The sequence below is a fragment of the Canis lupus genome, chromosome 28 (genome assembly GCF_048164855.1).
Source record: "Canis lupus baileyi chromosome 28, mCanLup2.hap1, whole genome shotgun sequence".
NCBI lineage: Eukaryota > Metazoa > Chordata > Mammalia > Carnivora > Canidae > Canis > Canis lupus.
The window spans coordinates 654,780-672,150 of NC_132865.1; the positions used below are offsets into that span (position 1 = coordinate 654,780).

Genomic DNA, 17,371 nt, shown 5'->3' on the forward strand with positions numbered 1-17,371 from the left:
GCATAGGCAACGTCATGAAGCCTTGAGGAAATGTGGTCCGTCGGGAAAGTGTTAGTGACTCCTGACTACTAGAATGTGGAGTGATGTTGGGAAATGGGGCTACTCCGTGAGGATTTCTTGAAATGAGTAATAAAGACCAGAACGTAGGAGACATGGTCGTGCCAGAAATGATGGGTAAGAGAAGAGAAAAAAAACTACTCAAGAACCATCCAACTTGGAAGACAGAAGAGATGTCACTCTCTTCCCTGTGGTGAGAAATGCAGGAGAAAGAGGTAAAAAGAGGAGTTCGGTTTTGAAGAAAATTGAAGTGGGTATAGCTATGGAACATCCAAAAGACGCACCGAGAGGTGTTGGGATGTATGGGCCTAGGGCTCAGGCAGTGCTATGGGAAGGAGAGGTGGGTTTGGAAGGTGTCACCCAGAGATGGTGGCTGAAGCCACAAGCATGACGGGACTGTTCAGGTAGAAAGTTCAGGGTGAGAAGCCAAGGAAATGGAAAAGGAAGAGGGAAAGGGTGAGAGTGAGAAAGAGAAAGAGGTAAGGGGAAAGAAGTCGTAGAAGCCAAACAGCAGGGGTATTTAGGAAGCAGTCAACAGCGACAAATGCTGCAGAGAGGTGAGGTGAGAAGGTGGCCTGAGAAGGGTCCATCCTATTTGACAACCAGGGCTGCTCTTCGTGACCTTAACGAGTTCCATGTCAATACTGGCAAGAGGCACATTAAAATGGTCTGAAATAAGTGAAATAAGTGAAATGAGTCAATCGGAGAAGGACAAACATTATATGTTCTCATTCATTTGGGGAATGTAAATAATAGTGAAAGGGAATAGAGGGGAAGGGAGAAGAAATGGGTAGGAAATATCAGAAAGGGAGACAGAAAATAGAGACTCCTAACTCTGGGAAACGAACTAGGGGTGGTGGAAGGGGAGGAGGGTGGGGGGTGGGGGTGAATGGGTGACGGGCACTAAGGGGGGCACTTGACGGGATGAGCACTGGGTGTTATGCTGTATGTTGGCAAATTGAACACCAATAAAAAATAAATTTATTATTAAAATAAATAAATAAAATGGTCTGCAGAGCGAAAGACGGATGAAGAATCAGAGACAGGAATATAAAACACTCCTGAAGGAAAATTAGTTCTAAGAAACAATTAGCTAGAAGTGGACAAAGGGACAGAGTTTGTTTCATTTTGGTTAAATATTTAGGATGTAAGACTTAAGCATGTTCTTATGCTCAATTCTCTGAACTTTTATTTCCGCATCTATAAAATGAGGATAAAAAGTGCCCCTTCTGCTTGGTCCACTAAGTTGTCAGAGCAAGTAGGATGACACACGTGAAAGATTTTACAGTACTACGTAAAGGGCAATGTTATTATGTATTTATAAATGTCAAAAATATGAAGTTATAAAAGTCAAGAGTCCAGTGCAATATGGTTAGCTATAAAATCAATGAAAAATCATCAGTCTAGATCTACACATATGAAGAAAAATAAAAATGCCTTTTTAATATACACTGTAAGCCGCTGACCCCAAATATTAGAGGCTAACAATAGACGTCTACATCTATGCCGGGCAGAATTTTTCTGGGGCTCCTAGATTATAGCCTTGCTTTCCAGATGTCTTCATTACACCAGGAAAAAAAAAATGTCAATTAACCCTGATAGATTGCAGTATTCTAAGTCGTTTAGGAGTTTATTAGTCTTATGAGTAGTAGTTCTTAAATAAATAATTTTGGCAATCACCCAATTTCACGAAGCAACAGGCTAGCTCCGTAATTTAGATCTCATGACCAGTGAAATCATAGTGAATGGCCACAGCCTGCTGAGTGTGTCATTCTAAGCGGTGATTGAGGTATTCTGGGAAGTAAGCTAGCCGTTTTAGGACTTCCCTCTTGGGAAGATTAACCGTCCAAGAGAATACAGTCCAATGATTATTTCACTAGTCACCGAACCTTTAGTCTCTACAAAGAACATTATTTTTAGCACTATGACATCAGTGGAACTAGTTTCCCTCTTACACAACTTTTAAAAGTGGTTTTAATATGTCCCATCTTCCTCCCTGGGAAAATATCTTATCCCCGTAAAGGAAAAATATCCCTGTCCTTTTTTTGTCTGTGCTTTCGGACAACTCTCTTCTGACTTGGTTTCCTATTTGCTGATGTCCCCTCAGTTATATTATTTTCAAGGGTACAGGGTGCTAATTGAGGTCAAGCAGCTGTGGCTCCAGCTCCAAACAAAAACTGGGTAGAATAAATAAACTTTCCTTCACAACAGACACTAGTCTGATCTTGAAACCCAAATAAACCCTATTTTCAATTGTTTCTGCATGCTTTCTTTTCTATCTTTGGGAGACCAGGCTACTACACTAAGACGGTGCTCCTTTTATCCCTGTTTATATCCCTCAAATATTTCACCCTTCATGTGGGACACTAGGCCAACTGTCTACAGGTCAAGTTTTAGAACTTCTGTTCACTGCAATCCTGAATTTTATCCTAAGACTGAGGGTCAGCAAAGCGCTTTGCAATTACCTCAATCAGAACTACAAAGAAAAAAACAAAACTTCTGTTGCCCTTAAATACCACCAAACACTTATATTGACCTTTGCAGAAAATCAAGTATCTTCCCTAAGTTCATCTCATTTAGTCTTACAGTAACAACGTAAATTTATAATTCTTCATCATCACCGGGTTCACAGATGAGAATGCCAAGACCCAAAGAGTTTAAGAACATTCTTCCCAAGGCACATGCTTGTTTGGTGGCAAAACCGGGTCTATACCCAAGATCCTCTGCTTCCTCCTCTCTTTCCTCTTCCTTTCTTTCTTCCTCCTTTCTCTTCCTCTGGTGTCTCTCTCTACACCACAGACAACTCCCATCAAGTTACTCACTTTATTTTTATTTCACTTTTCTAGCAACAATGGGAAAAGGTCTGGCTCCATCTGAAGTCCTTAGGAATCTTTGATGAAACACAGACGTGAATTTAGTTCTCCCTCCAACGAAAATACAGAACATATTGGTTATATAAGGAATGTTATGGGGTCATCGTGGATGTAGAAAGCTTTTTAAAAGAATGTACAAATAATGCCTGGAATCCCAAAAAGGCCAAAGAAGATGTTACAAACAAATGACCAAATCTGGAATGGGAAAAATCCCGTAAACAATAAGTATTTTCATTTGACTGGTTTGTTTTTATTTCACAAGGGCTTCTCTTTCATGGACAATCCTGGCTTTTTAAAGGATTTCAAATGAACACCATGACCAACCTGTAGATGGAGAAGGAAGCCACTGATCGGATCAGGGACGCCAAAGCCCCCACCTTGGCGGCTTCCACTGCCCCCTGGACCCGGTACTGCACGGTCGTCGAGTAGTTGACATAAGGTTGATTATAAACAACAATCTTCCCTCTTGCTTCTGGGGCCCTTCTCTGCAGTTCCTCGAAAGAGGTCACCACCAGAACTTCTGCTGTAATGCCTAGAAATAAAAGTCATACAGGATTAACTTATGGTTTCCGACCAGCCAGGTTGAATCGACACACTAAAGGTCATACATGCTTCATCTGCTACACCCGACGAACTGGCTTGAGGAGGTCAAGGTTTGAGAGTGATTTGCTGTGGGACAAGGGCTGCAAACGTTAGCCGGTTTCCCAAGAGAGAGCAAAGGCATTCAAAATAATATGACATATGACTCAGAAGGTTGTTCAACTCACTTGACCAGCTGGTACTAAATCACAAATTACTTAAAAAGATAGCTTTTTATCCCTTCTTTCCCACCCTAAGAAGTCATGATTTTCACAGAATGACACTAATTATTTATAAAGAATATGCATTTCAGAAAGCTCCCATTGGGACCCATGAAACACATATTTATCTCTTTACAAAGCTGTTTTGATATGTTGTTACACAAGCTTCATGGACATAATATAAAGAATGGCAGTGCATGGCCAAAGTTCTAAGAAGCCAAGAATCTTCAAAAATCCAACTTTTGACAAATAGTTAATGTGGTGTCTCTGTACCACAGACAACTCCCATCAAGTTACTCACTTTATTTTTATTTCACTTTTCTAGCAACAATGGGAAAAGGTTTGGTAGAACGATAGTTCTACCAAGAACTACGGGAAGTCAGCTTGCTTGTTTTCTTTCCTCCTTTACACAAAACACTCTTAAAGAATATGAAGACTTCCCACGCGTCTCGATTTATAGTACTTGTTCATCACCAAAACACATCACTATTCTTCAGATAAAACTTTTGAAGACATTGTGTAATTGTCCTACAATCCTGTTGTCTCACTTAGAAGAGACGTGCCATCTCTCCTCGTCCAAGACTTGCCCAGATCTTCCTGATTAGGGAACAGAGTTTCACAGCCTCCAAGAAGTCACTCAAACTGCCAGACCACTGAGCATCCAATTTGGTGGAGCAATCTGAGTGACGAGGAGAAGACATTCGGCAACAAAGCCCAGATGCAGTGACTAAATAAAACTATAAAAAGAAAGTAGCCGGCACCTACTATTTTGTGGCTTTAGCCATGCAGTCATGAAATATGTCAGTTAAAAGCTGAAGTATCAACATGTATTTGGCATACTTCCTTAATCTTGCAAAATAGAGAACTAGGTTTTTCTGGAAGGTTAACAGATGTCATTAAAATATTAACTGTTACTTGGAAAATCCTTTTAAAATGCACTGCAGGTAGGAGAGAATTCTTGCTTTCATTATAGGCCCCATTATAATGGACCCTTTGAGCTGGCTCCGTTCCTACTTCTGGTTCCCCTATCTGGACTCAATTTGTACTTTTACTTTAAAGCGACTACAGATCTATAAGCATGTCTCCACCAACATTCAGAGCTCAGAATGTCATTTATAACCTAAAAAAAAAAAAAAAAGAAAGAAAAGAAAAAAGCAATGTGCCATTATAAAAAGTAAGGACGCCGCTCGCTTTTCCACGTGATAAATAAATAGTGTAAACATAAAAATAAGAGTCCAGCGAGACAGACTTTGAGATTCATAACTTTCTGAAACCTGGAATTACCTTAACGTTTGACTAGTGTTATTGTTGGCGTAATACAAGAACTTTGTTGATGGTTTTCAGTTGTTCATAATGAAGAACAGATTCAGTGGTCCACCCAAGGGCTGTCCCTGCAATGGGGTAATTTTGGCATCTGGATTGGAGCCACTAGAAATGAAGCCGAATTTCTATAAACTTTCATGGGCCGCTGCAGAATTAAAGTCATAGGAGGGTGGTACTTCACTACGGTCTCTGCTCCAAGTTCTGTTAACAAATGAGAGCGTGATGGCGTCCGGAAGAGCCAAAACGCAGCCTAGACACCACAGTTGCCGATGCAGATCCCCAGTAGAGGCTATAGGTCAAAACCTAGGACTGCAAACAAGGAAGAAGGGTTCAAATTAATTGGTTTCCTGTAAGCTTACGGTCATCTCTGACTCCTCTCTCCTTCAGCCCCCACATCTAATTGATCCTCAAATACTGATAATTTTACACTTTTAACATTGATTGAACTCAGGTTCTCTGCTCCACCCCATTACAGTCTCACATCAGGCCTTGTGTGTGGGCCTGGACTGAGGGCCTGCTGTGACCCCATCCTCTTCCACCCACGGACCACCGCTGCTACCCCAGACTCCACCCCGGCTCCCCCAGACTTTACCTCCATGGAGCTGCCTGAACCACTGAACTGCTGGGAAGACCGATCAGCCTACGTCACCACCCCCGCCCTGCCCCTCCCCTGCTCTGCTGAAAACCATCACTTCAACATACCATTCAAAGCCAGTCCCTCTCTATAAACACAATCTCCCTTTTCTTCTAAATTCCATCAATCATAAGCTTAACAGGCCCCGCTCTCAGCATGCCGGTTCACTCCTTGGCATCTTTGTTCGCGCTACGGTACATCACGTCTGGTTGATCTCATTCTCCCAACTCCATCATTTGAGTCATACCTGTTTATCCTCCAGGATGCCATGTAAGACTCTCTTTTTCAAGGAGCATTCCCTGGCTTCTGATCTCCTGTCTCATTTCCCTCCTCGCCACCCCCGGGGAAGGCTGGCTTATGAACCATCTTGGCTGGTCTTCCAGCATATCCTGGGCCTATCTGGGCCCTGCACAACTGAAACTCTTCCTGTTTATGGCTCCCTCCACTACATAAACTGTGATCTCAGGGATTGGAGCTATGTGCATTTTTACTTGCATCTCCTGGGCCTAACAGTGCTGGCGTAGGTGCAGGCAGTCGGTCAATGAACACTCCTGGAATAGCATTGCTCCAAGTATGGTACCACTGACTGGCCTAAAGCATTTCCATAAAAGTGCAATCTTACCTTTAAAGTTTGATAGCACTTGGCCCATAATAACTCAGCAGTCTGATTCTCTTACCAGCCAGAGCACAGTTGCATTACAATAACCAAGCAAAAAAGGCCTTGGGGCAGTCAGAATAGGAATATAAATTCTAAGTCCGAAAACTCAAGGACTTGAACACAAGAAACCATGAGAGACAACAAACCAAAAGGAAGAGATAAGGTTGGAGCTGATAGCACCACGGAAAACAATGTCAGAGAGACGAGTATGTAAAATACCAAATGCCACGGAACTTTCTGCAGCACTGGAGATGTGCTGTATTTGTGCTACCACAGCGGCCATGAGACACGTATGGCTATTGAGCACTTAAAATGTGACTAATGTGACTAAGAAACTGAATTTTTAATGTCATTTATTTTCATTTGAACAGCCATGTGTGCGCAGTAGCGACTCTGTAGAACTCACAACCGCTGCGGGCTCAGCCGTTATGTAGCCAACAGCGGAAAGCACCTCCGCTGGCCCTGAGGACGTGGTTTCATGACAGCAGTAACAGATGTGACAGGCACGGTGATGACCTCCAGCAGCAGTCACAGACCAACTGGGCTGAATTCAGTATCCATCTTCTGGGAAGGCAGGGTATGTAGAAAAAGCATTTATGGAAGGTTTTTGTTCAAATTGAATAAAATAAAACGAGGCCACCTGAAGACTTAAGTCTGCTACGTTGGTCTGCGTTCTGACAAAGGAACCACTCGTGTTCTCGTACTAATCGGCAGGCTCCCATTCTCTTCTGTGCTCTCAGTTCTCAAAGGTGGTACCTGAAACCTCCCGGAACACAAAACCAGTGTCCTGGCCCCACTCCGGCCTTCTCTGACCTCCCTATTTATGACGCACCCCGCTCCCCGCTCCCCGCTCCTACCCCTCTTACCTTGCTTCACCTTTCACAGCATCTGTCAGCCTCCAGCTGTCCCTACTAGGATCACATAAGCTTCACGGGCAGGTATAATATTTTTTATCTGTTTTATTCATTAATGTCACCAAAGTGCTTGAAATGCTGCCTGACACACATTATATGAAATTCACACACACACACACACACACACACATTCATAATCACAAATACATGTGCACATGCATATAGTGAATGAAGGAAAAGAAACCAAAAAGAGGAAAAAAAATGAAAGTATAATATGCCCCATTTCCTGATCATTCTCCAAAAATGTATACTTTCAAGGAACTTGTGTATTTCTGTAGGTCAGAATAATTGACAATGATAATAATAATAATAATAATAATAATAATAGCCATATTTGGGTATCTATTGTTTATGCTGATGGCCGGAGAAATTGCAAAGTAGTCATTAGGAGGATACTGATGTCCAGAGACATACATTTACAAAACTAGTACACGTTGAAGCTGAGATTTGAATCCAAGGATCGTGCTCCTCCTATTAACTACACTGCTATCTTCTTTCATAAATGTAAAATAGAAAGGCTTAGGGTTTTCATTTTGAGACGAATAAAGAGGAAAAGTAAATGGGTATGTAAAAAGTCTGCCTAAGTTATCACTTATCCTCCTTAGTCTACCCAGGATCTGACTCCTTAATCAAAGGCCTACTATCACACTAGGTCCCAATCCATTATCAGGGGAGTGGGGAGGGAGACTCCACTCTAGGACAAGAGTCATCAGACTCTGAGAGTAATGAAAAGGATTAGGATAGTTAATTCTGAAGAAAATGTGGGACTGAAACTAAGAATGTTCACATTATAAAACGACTCTCTCGGCTACAGCTGATTCGATCATAAAAACTGTAAAAATCCTCAGGTGCCTTTTTATTCTCCACACCTAATTTTTTAAATCGATCAATTTATTTTTTAAGCGACTTACCCTGTGCATAATTACTGCTGTGGTCTCCTTGCAGAGACAACAGATGCTGGCTGCTGTTGTGTTGGCTCACATCATTTTTTCTATGAATAATTTGATAAAAAGACTCCAACCTTGGCATCTCCTGACTGGATTCCTCCCAAGAAAAGTTAAGAATAGGAAGAGAGTGAAGTGAGAATTTTTATAATGTCTTCTGTTATTAAAAGGAAAGGAAAAGACTACAAACAGAAGAAACATATCTCTGGGGCTCAATTCAATATGGTATGTTTTAAAAATTGATTCTGATTTCAGAAGACTTAGCCTCCAAACAGGAAATACTCCAGCCCCACCCAAAAGGAAGCCTAGCTTCTAATTCTCATCGCATAATCTTATACTGAGTACACTACGCAACACAACTGGGTCCAGTGGAATGGCTGGTTTTTCCTGAACTCATTATGGAGAAGGGAAAACAGTTGTTCTTGGACACTCAATGATTTGGCTTGAAGTGGTAAGGAAATTGCAAATTCACAGCAAGATGGATAAAAGCACATCAGAGCAGTCCTTTTTTAAGTGTCCATCTGTTTATGGAGAATATTATAATTGTGCAATGTCTTTCTCATGAAAAAAACAAGTCTTAAAGATTCAAATTCATTTGACAAATTTACTGCCCTCCTACTGGGTGGGGCGTCATACTGGACAGTGGGAAGAGCATGAATTTGACAAAGTTCCAGTCCTGTTCTTAAAAACTGGGAAATCTGGGCACCAAAAACCATAAGATACCTAAAGAGGTGAAAGACTTATACTCTGAAAATGACAGAACATCCAATGAAAGAAATTGAGGAAGATGCTAAAGAAATAGAAAAACATTCCCTGCTCATGGATTAGAAGAGCAAATATTGGGGTTTTGGTTTTTTTAAGATTTTATTTATTTATTCATGAGAGATACAAAGAGAGGCAGAGGGAGACGCAGGATCCCCATAGAGAGCCTGAGGCAGGACTCGATCCCAGGCCCCCGGGGTCACCACCCAAGCCGCTCAACCACTGAGCCACCAGATGCCCCGAACAAATATCATTAAAATGCCTCTACTTCCCAAAACAATCCATACATCAAATGCGATTGCATTCAAATTAACACCAGCATTTTTCACAAAGCTGAAACAAACAATCCTAAAATTTGTGTGTAATCAGAAAAGACCCCAAATAGCTAAAATAATGTTGAGAAAGAAAACCAAAGCTGGAGACATCACAATCCTATATTTCAAGCTCTATTACAAAGCTATAATCACCAAGACAGTGTGGTACTGGCACAAAAATAGACACATAGATTCATGGAACAGAACAGAGGACCCAGAAATGGACCCTCAACTCTATGGTCAACTCATCTTCAACAATATAAGTAAGAATATCCAATGGAAAAAAGGCAGTCTTTCAACAAATGGTGTTGGGAAAACTGGACAGCCACATGTGGAAGAATGAAACTGGACCCCTTCTTACACCACACAGAAAAATAGACTCAAAATGGATGAAAGACCTAAATGTGACCCAGGAATACATGAAAAATCCTAGAGGAAAAACACAAGCAGCAACCTTTTTGACCTTGGCCCCAACAACTTCCTACTAGACTTATCTCCAGAGACAAGGGGGAAAAAAAAGCAAAAATGAACTGTTGGGACTTCATCAAGAAAAAGCCCCTGCACAGCAAAGGAAACAATCAACAAAACTAAAAGGTAAGCTATGGAATGAGACAAGATGTTTGCAAATGTCTTATCAGATCAAGGGCTAGTATCCAAGATTTTTAAAAAACTTGCCAAACTCAACACCCAGAAAACAAAAAACCCGGTCAGGAAATGGGCAAAAGACATGAACAGACATTTCTCCAAAGAAAACATATAAATGGCCAACAGACACGTGAAAAAATGTCCAACTCACTCACAATCAGGGAAACAGAAATCAAAATGACAATGAGATGCCACCTGGAATGTGTCAGAACGGCTAAAACTAGCAAGTCAGGAAAAAAAACAGATGTCGGCGAGGATGCGGAGAAAGGGAACCCTCTTGCACTGTTGGTGGGAATGCAACCCGGTGCAGCCACTCTGGAAAACTGTGTGGAGGTTCCTCAAAAAGTCAAAAATAGAGCTGCCCTACGACCCGGCATTTGCACTACTGGGGATTCACCCAAAGGATACAAACATAGTGATTCAAAGGGGCACCTGCACCCCAGTGTTTACAGCAGCAGTGTCCCCAGTAGTCAAACTATGGAAAGAGCCCCCAGATGTCTACTAACAAATGAACTGATAAAGAAGAGGTGGTCTGTGTACGATGGAATATTGCTCAGCCGTCAGCCGAGAGAACTAGAGTATATCACGGTGAGCAAAATAAGTCGGTCGGCCAAGGACAAGAACCGTGTAATCTCTATGTAGAATTTAAGAAGCAAAACCGATGAACATAGGAGAAAGGAAGGGAGAATAAAATAAGATAAAAACAGGGAAGCAGGAAAACCACAGACTCCAACCTACAGGGAACAAACTGAGGGCTGCTGGAGGGGAGGTGGGGAGGGGGATAAGGTAACTGGTGATGGGCCTTAAGGAAGGCACCTGACATAATGAGCGCTGCGTGTTCTGTGCAACTGATGAATCACTAAATTCTACCCCTGAAACTAAGATGAATTTAAGCAAAATCTTTTAAAATTTTTGAAAATACGGAGGAGAAAAATAGGTAAACAAGAACTTTAAGAAGAGCCCAGGATGTCGCAAGTCTAAATGAATGGACAAAGTAAAACATCACAAAATAATAAATAAATTCTGACTGAGGGAAATCTAGGAAGCGTCCTATGGGATGAAGCTTCAAGTGAGCCTAAGAAGACTTTAATATCCTGAAAATGAAGAAAAGGGCATTCCCAGGAAAAGAACAAAGGAGGGAAGACAACAGTGGATGAAACAGCTATTCATTTACCGCCAACAGGAGGATTCCTGCCAGGTCCCAAAACAGACAAGGAGACACTCTACAATCTTCTAATTTTCAACCAAGATATTTATGGATCCCTATTCTCATTCTATGAGTTTCAAGAAGGCAATGAAAACAGTCTTCTTGAAACAATTGTCAGGAAAAAAAATGTTAAAGGTCAAGTATCAGGTGAGTGAAAGAAAGAAGAACAAGAGGCGAAGCGCACCCCCAAATGACAGCCGCAGGTGCATGACCCACCCTCTCCAACTACCTCCTGAGATCTGGCTCAAATTAAACCAGGTCTGTCACCCGGAGAGCAAGTCCAGACCTGACTTCATCAAAATCCACGGGCACAGTAAATTATCACCATCTCTAGAGAGGCAGCTGCCTGCCTGACAGAGCAGGGCGCCACGGGGACACCTGAGGACGAGCCACAAGCTAAGTGACTCGTCTGCTTTGACCTCTAAAATACAGAACTTGCACATTTTCTTGTTTCATGGAGAGGTGCCCACCGCAGGACCCCTGTGTTTAATTCGACCCATACCGTAGCACACGCAAGCGGCGTGGGGACCCGACTTTGCGACACACGACGGCAACGAGCGTGGAACACGGACCGATCCTTAGCAATCTGATCATTTAGATTGCAAGGTGCTTCCATTGGTAAGGCCGCAGTATGCAAGGCAGCCACACTTTGGGGGTACTTGGACTAATTTTAGGGAGGAGCACTACCGCGGGCCTCGGTGGTGTCGTCTGGGGGTCCAGGGTCGTGGCTGCCTCTGCTTGGAGCTGGGATCCGAGGAGGGAGCGCTGACAGACAGGGGAGGACGCCAGGGAGGAGGGGGAGGAGGAGACCAGGGACACAGGGTGAGGGAGGGAGGGGGAGGAGGCTGCAGTGGGCCCGGTGACATCACAAGGGAGCCCTGTAGCCCGAGACACTACTGGGGATTTACCCAAAGGATACAAACATAGTGATTCAAAGGGGCACCTGCACCCCAATGGGGACAGACACGGTGGCAAGTTCAGAGTTTCAGAAATACGACCTGCCTGGTGTGAGGGAAGGCTTGGAGGAAGCCACAGAGGCTACGGGGCCATTTGGGGGTAAGTGCCACATGCCGGTGGGGAGCAGAGGTTGACGAGGGCAGCACGTGGGGACAGGCGGGCTGGACACATGACTTCGGGCCCCCGCACTGAGGGGACACTGCTACTGCAACGGGGAAACGGCCCCACCGGCTGTCGGGCTCCATCCCCAGCCCGCCCCACCCGCGCAGCGCCCGCTCTCCTGGGGAAAGTCCTGTGCAAACTGGAATTCAGTTACCGGTTCACTCAGAACAAAGATTTCTGTTGTTGTTTGATTTTAAGATGAATCCTGCCTGTGAGACGACGATCGTCACCTAAAGCGTCTTTGTATTTCCCATACGGCGTCATGCAGCTTCCGCGTGGCCTTACCAGTCGCATCCGTGTCCCCTAACCTGGCCTGCGTCCTGGCCCCCGAGCCCCCGGGCCCCGACCTTCCCAGCCTGCAGAGGGGCAGCCACAGCGGGCCGACCCCACCAGGGTCCTCGCGACTACGGATGGGCAGCAGAGCTGGGGCCGCCCTGTGTGCCAGGAGGCGTCACAACACGACACGGGCAGGTGTGCAAGGGCTCTGGACGCACACCAAGTAGATGCAAGCATTATCACCTGATTTGTTTAAAACTTCACTTCAAGGCAACCACCAGGAAGAAAACAAAACTGATGGATACGACCAGCAAGTACGGAGGCCACCATTGTGTCTGGGAAGCCACCGATGCTGGGCCGAGGGCGTGGGGCCCAGCGAGCAGGAAGCTCAGGAGCCAGCGCAGCTTGGCTTGTGCTTTAAGAGACCTTTTCCTTCGGCCACAAGGACATGTCCCGGATCGGGACTTCCCCAGCCTGGATCCTGGGATGCAAACCACACTTGAGGCCGAAGCAAAGATGCTACCGACTTTACATATTTATACGCAAAGCAAACAAGAAATAAATCTTAAGAGGGGCGCCTGGGTGGCTCGGCTGGTTAAGAGTCTGACTCTTGGTCTCAGCTCAGGTCGGGATCTCAGGATCCTGGGGTCGAGCCCTGCGTCTGGGTCTGTGCTATGTGTGGAGTCTGTTTGACACTTTCTCTCCCTCTCCCTCTGCCTTCCCCCTGCCCCCACCTCTAAAATAAATAAATGAAAGAAGAAAGAAAGAAAGAAAGAAAGAAAGAAAGAAAGAAAGAAAGAAAGAAAGGAAGGAAGGAAGGAAGGAAGGAAGGAAGGAAGGAAGGAAGGAAGGAAGGAAGGAAGGAAGAAAGATAGATCTTAGGGGCTCCAAGCCATAGAAATTCGGGGTCTATTTGTTACTACTGCAATACTGAGTGAGAGCTGACTAAAATAGGAGCCCCTAATTTAAAATTTCTATCAGAGTATTTCACAATCTATAGCTGATGACAGATAAAATATAGAATGAATATATTTAATATCTTAGGGAAGACTGTGCAGTGAAAATGAGGTAAGTACTTCCTTCGTCCTATCACACATCAAAGTGATCAAGTGATCAACAGCAAATGGTAGAAAACCAACAAATCTGAAAAAGAATTTAGCGAGTGTCGGTGATTTAACACAGGCAGACCAAATGACAAAGAGTTTTAAATAAGAGAGAACCCCTAGAGATCATTAAAATACAGTCTCGGCGGCTTCGGTTAGCAAACCCACCTGATGTCACTTCTAAAAGAAACAAGCAGCCCTGTTGTACTATTAAATAATTCTATACAGTTTCGATAGATTTCAATATTTCATATCTGAATGTGTTTTCCCTCTAAATTCCATCTCCAAAAACCAAGAGCAAAAATGATAGGAAGTGGTGTGCTTATGTTTGTATCAGGTACAAAATAATGTTATTATAGTGTTATATCAGAGAGAAAAAAATAACTCTATGACAGCTTGGCATTCCAAAACGGGCTTTTCCATTTAGCTATGTTTTGAAATGTTAACTTCCGATGCTGTTCTTAGAGAAGCAAAACTTGGAGGGAAAATACCATAACAAAACGGAATTTTTGTCCTCAATAAGAAGAAACCTGACTCACTTTCATAATTCAGTTTGACACAGCAATTTGCCACTAGGAGATTCTAAAGACATGATGGAAATATCAGAACCATTTTACACGAAAAATCTCCTGATGCTATTTATTAAAGTCCATCGGCTGGAAGGACACAAATCCAACTGTCAACGTCGATCCCATTACAATTACAATTCAAAGCCATAACCGCGCAGTTTAAGCAAGAGAGACTTAAGCACAAGGGTATTAACCACATTTACTTTGTTTGACATCATGTATCATCAAGGAATTGCATATTAAACAGTGAGATGACTTGACGCCCCCCTTAGAATGGCAAAAATCCAAAACACCGACAACACCGAATGTTGGCGAGGATAAGGAGCGGGAGATGCAAGATGGTGCAGCCACTTCAGAAGGTTCTTACAAAACTAACTAAACTCCTACCGTATGATCCAGCAACTGTACCCATTGGTTATTTACCCACAAGATTTGAAAACTTACATCCAAAAACTGCACACAGATATTTGTAGCAGCTCCGTTCTCAACCTGCCAAAACTTGGAAGCAACCAAGATTTCCTTTACTAGGTAAGTGGATAAATAAACTGTGTTTCTTATAGACGGTGGGATATTATTCAACATTTAAAAGAAATTGGCTATCAAGCCATGAAAAGACAAGGAGGAGACTTAAATGCATATTTTTCAGTGAAAGAAATCAATATAAAAAGACTCTATGATTCCAATATGACATTCTGGAAAAGGCAAACTACGAAGACAGTACACAGATTAGTGGGTGACAGGAGTGAGGGAGAGAGAAATGAATGGGTAAAGCACAGCGGGATTTTTAGGGCAATGAAACTATTCTGTACAATGCTATAATGGTAGGTACGTATCATCATACATTGGGCAAAACCCGTAGGATGTACACCACCAAGACTGAACCCCAGTGTAAATTACGGGTTTGAGTGACAATGTGTAGGTTCATTAATTATAACAAACGTACCATGTGGAATGGGATAGCGTGAGAGATTTCCCTGTGGGTGGGGACTAAGTATATGAGAACTCTCTATACTTTCCCTTCAGTTTTACTGTGAACCTAAGCTGCCCTAAAAAAAAAAACAATTTACTGACTAAAAGTATATAAAAATATGTTCAAAAGAAAGTTTATGGCCGGTAAAGCCTGTAATCAGGAATGCTCCAGTGGGGAAGGTCTCCTTTATATGGGAAACACAGACTCCAGCAGAGCATTGAGCTCACACATTCAATCAACATACGATGAGAGTTTAATTATGTGCTAAGAATGGTCCTAGAAGACTCAAAAGTAAATAAGACAGATACAATCCCTCCTCTCAAGGCATATCAATGAATACTCCCCATTGGTTAATTCTGTTTCCATAATAATTTTAGTCCCTGTATCAAGTTTTCTTTTTTTCTTCCTATATCAAGTTTTCTTACACATGTGAATCAGTATTCTAGAATGATTGTAACACTCTGGTTGCAGCTATGACAAATCTTTTTTCTAACTGCTGAGATCAAACGACTTTTGGATTTTCACACTTACAAATGATAGAAAATCCCAATTGGCTTAAGGAAATTTCCAAATGGCTTAAGGAAATGTGTTGGCAGGGCACCTGGCTGGTTCAGTCGCCTAAGTGTCTGACTCTTGACCTCAGGTTAGGTCTTGATCTCAGGGTCATGAGTTCAAGCCCTGTGCTGGGCTCCATGCTAGGGGTGGAGCCTACTCAAAACAAAACAAAACAAAATGTGATGAGTAGATGGGCTGGCATTAGATAGTTCCTGGCTCCTGTTATTGCCCCGTTTTCAAGTTAAAAATCTGTGTGGTGCTTTGCCCCTTCATTGTTCCATGTTCCCCCAGACCTCATATCCTTATTATACCGCCCGAGAAAAGAGGGAATGTCTCTTCCAGAAGTTCCCACAGGAAAAAAAAGAGAAAACTTCATTTTTCCAGAAGATTCAGGAAACAAATCTGTTTAAAACCATGTGTTTCATGCCCACTCTGAATTCAAAACTATGGTCTTGGGTATGGGATGTGCTGACCACCTTACGCCAAGCAAAGCCCACCTCTAGACTTGGATAAGGGGCCAATCCCAGCCAAACCATACAGCTGGGAGTGGGTGAAGGCCACCTACTCCCAGACGGAGGGAACATGGATTCTGGGTAACAAACAACAGATGGCCAACGCAGGAGCGAGCTCTTGATATTGTCACAATATGTAGTACAGTGCTGTTCCCACATTCTGAATTCAGCGTATGTTTGCTGTATTGAATAGACCATATTTTTCATGATCCACTTTGGCAGAGTAAAGAGCCTCTCCGGACATTCATCCCCAACCATTTGAATTCAACAACATGAATGGGAAGTTTCTGATGAGCTTCTGAAGAACTACCAATTAATAAAAAACAGGCACCCATTTAACATCATTGATAGTTTATTAATCCATACCAGAAACTCAAGCAGAAATGCTATGGTAATAGGAAAATTAATGCAACAGGAACCCATAGCTTGCAGGGTTCCCAAGAACCCCGGTGGGCCACTGATCACCCTTGAACCATATCTGAGAAGCCACTATTTCCTACAACTTCATGATGGAAAAGTAAAAATGTAAACATTTGCAGACTTCTCGTCAAATTGTAGGACAGGGTTTCCAAATATTTAAAAAAAATAAAATCAAGTTTGTCTGTACTCAAAATAATTCCAAGAAATGAAAGGTAATAATTCTTCAGTTCAGAAGATTTGCATGAAACTGATGATAGCAGGAATCACTATTATAGCATACTCTGGCCAGGCACCGTGCTAACTACATGCATTGTTTCATGCAATCCTTGCCTCCCTGTGTGGTAGGTATTGTCGTTCCTGTTTTCTGAGGTGAAACCTGAGGTTTGACCGAGGTTACAGAGTTTGGTTAGTTGCAGATTTAAGATTGAAACCCAGATCTATCTGATGGAAACTTTCTATCCCTAACTTGGATAAAGGTACAGAGAGAGCAACAGTCCTGGTGATGAGTCTAGTTAGTCATTCATATGTTTGTGTCTACAAGATGCCAAGCTACCAGACATGAACTGTCTTAGAAATCATCTCTAAGGTTTTTAGCATATTTTCTTACACAGCACAATGCATTTGCTAGCTGCTACACAGATTAGAATCTGCAGATACAGAACAACTGTTGATGAGTGGCCCTTATATATATGCTTATCCTTTCCCTCTTCATTCAA

At 42.8% G+C, this 17,371-nt stretch overlaps 1 protein-coding gene and 3 long non-coding RNA genes across 8 annotated transcripts in view; 2 read left to right on the forward strand and 2 right to left on the reverse strand.

Annotated features, from left to right (window-relative positions):
• CPQ (carboxypeptidase Q) overlaps nt 1–17,371 on the reverse strand; it is a 407,631-nt gene that overhangs the window by 268,581 nt on the left and 121,679 nt on the right. For all 5 annotated transcript variants that reach the window (XM_072803825.1, XM_072803823.1, XM_072803821.1 and 2 more), the window contains one exon: nt 3,255–3,462. In XM_072803825.1, the coding sequence (XP_072659926.1) occupies nt 3,255–3,462 (208 nt within the window). The remainder of the gene's footprint in view (nt 1–3,254; nt 3,463–17,371) is intronic.
• On the reverse strand, nt 6,682–11,812 carry LOC140620069 (uncharacterized). Its single transcript, XR_012019806.1, has 2 exons — nt 11,634–11,812; nt 6,682–6,909 (listed from the first exon to the last, which is right to left on the reverse strand). It is a non-coding gene; the product is annotated as an uncharacterized lncRNA (long non-coding RNA).
• Nucleotides 12,039–13,102, forward strand: LOC140620065 (uncharacterized). Its single transcript, XR_012019801.1, has 2 exons — nt 12,039–12,187; nt 12,449–13,102. It is a non-coding gene; the product is annotated as an uncharacterized lncRNA (long non-coding RNA).
• Nucleotides 13,397–17,371, forward strand: part of LOC140620066 (uncharacterized) — a 52,842-nt gene continuing 48,867 nt past the window's right edge. The window contains exon 1 of the long non-coding RNA XR_012019802.1: nt 13,397–14,726. This is a non-coding gene — a long non-coding RNA (uncharacterized lncRNA). The remainder of the gene's footprint in view (nt 14,727–17,371) is intronic.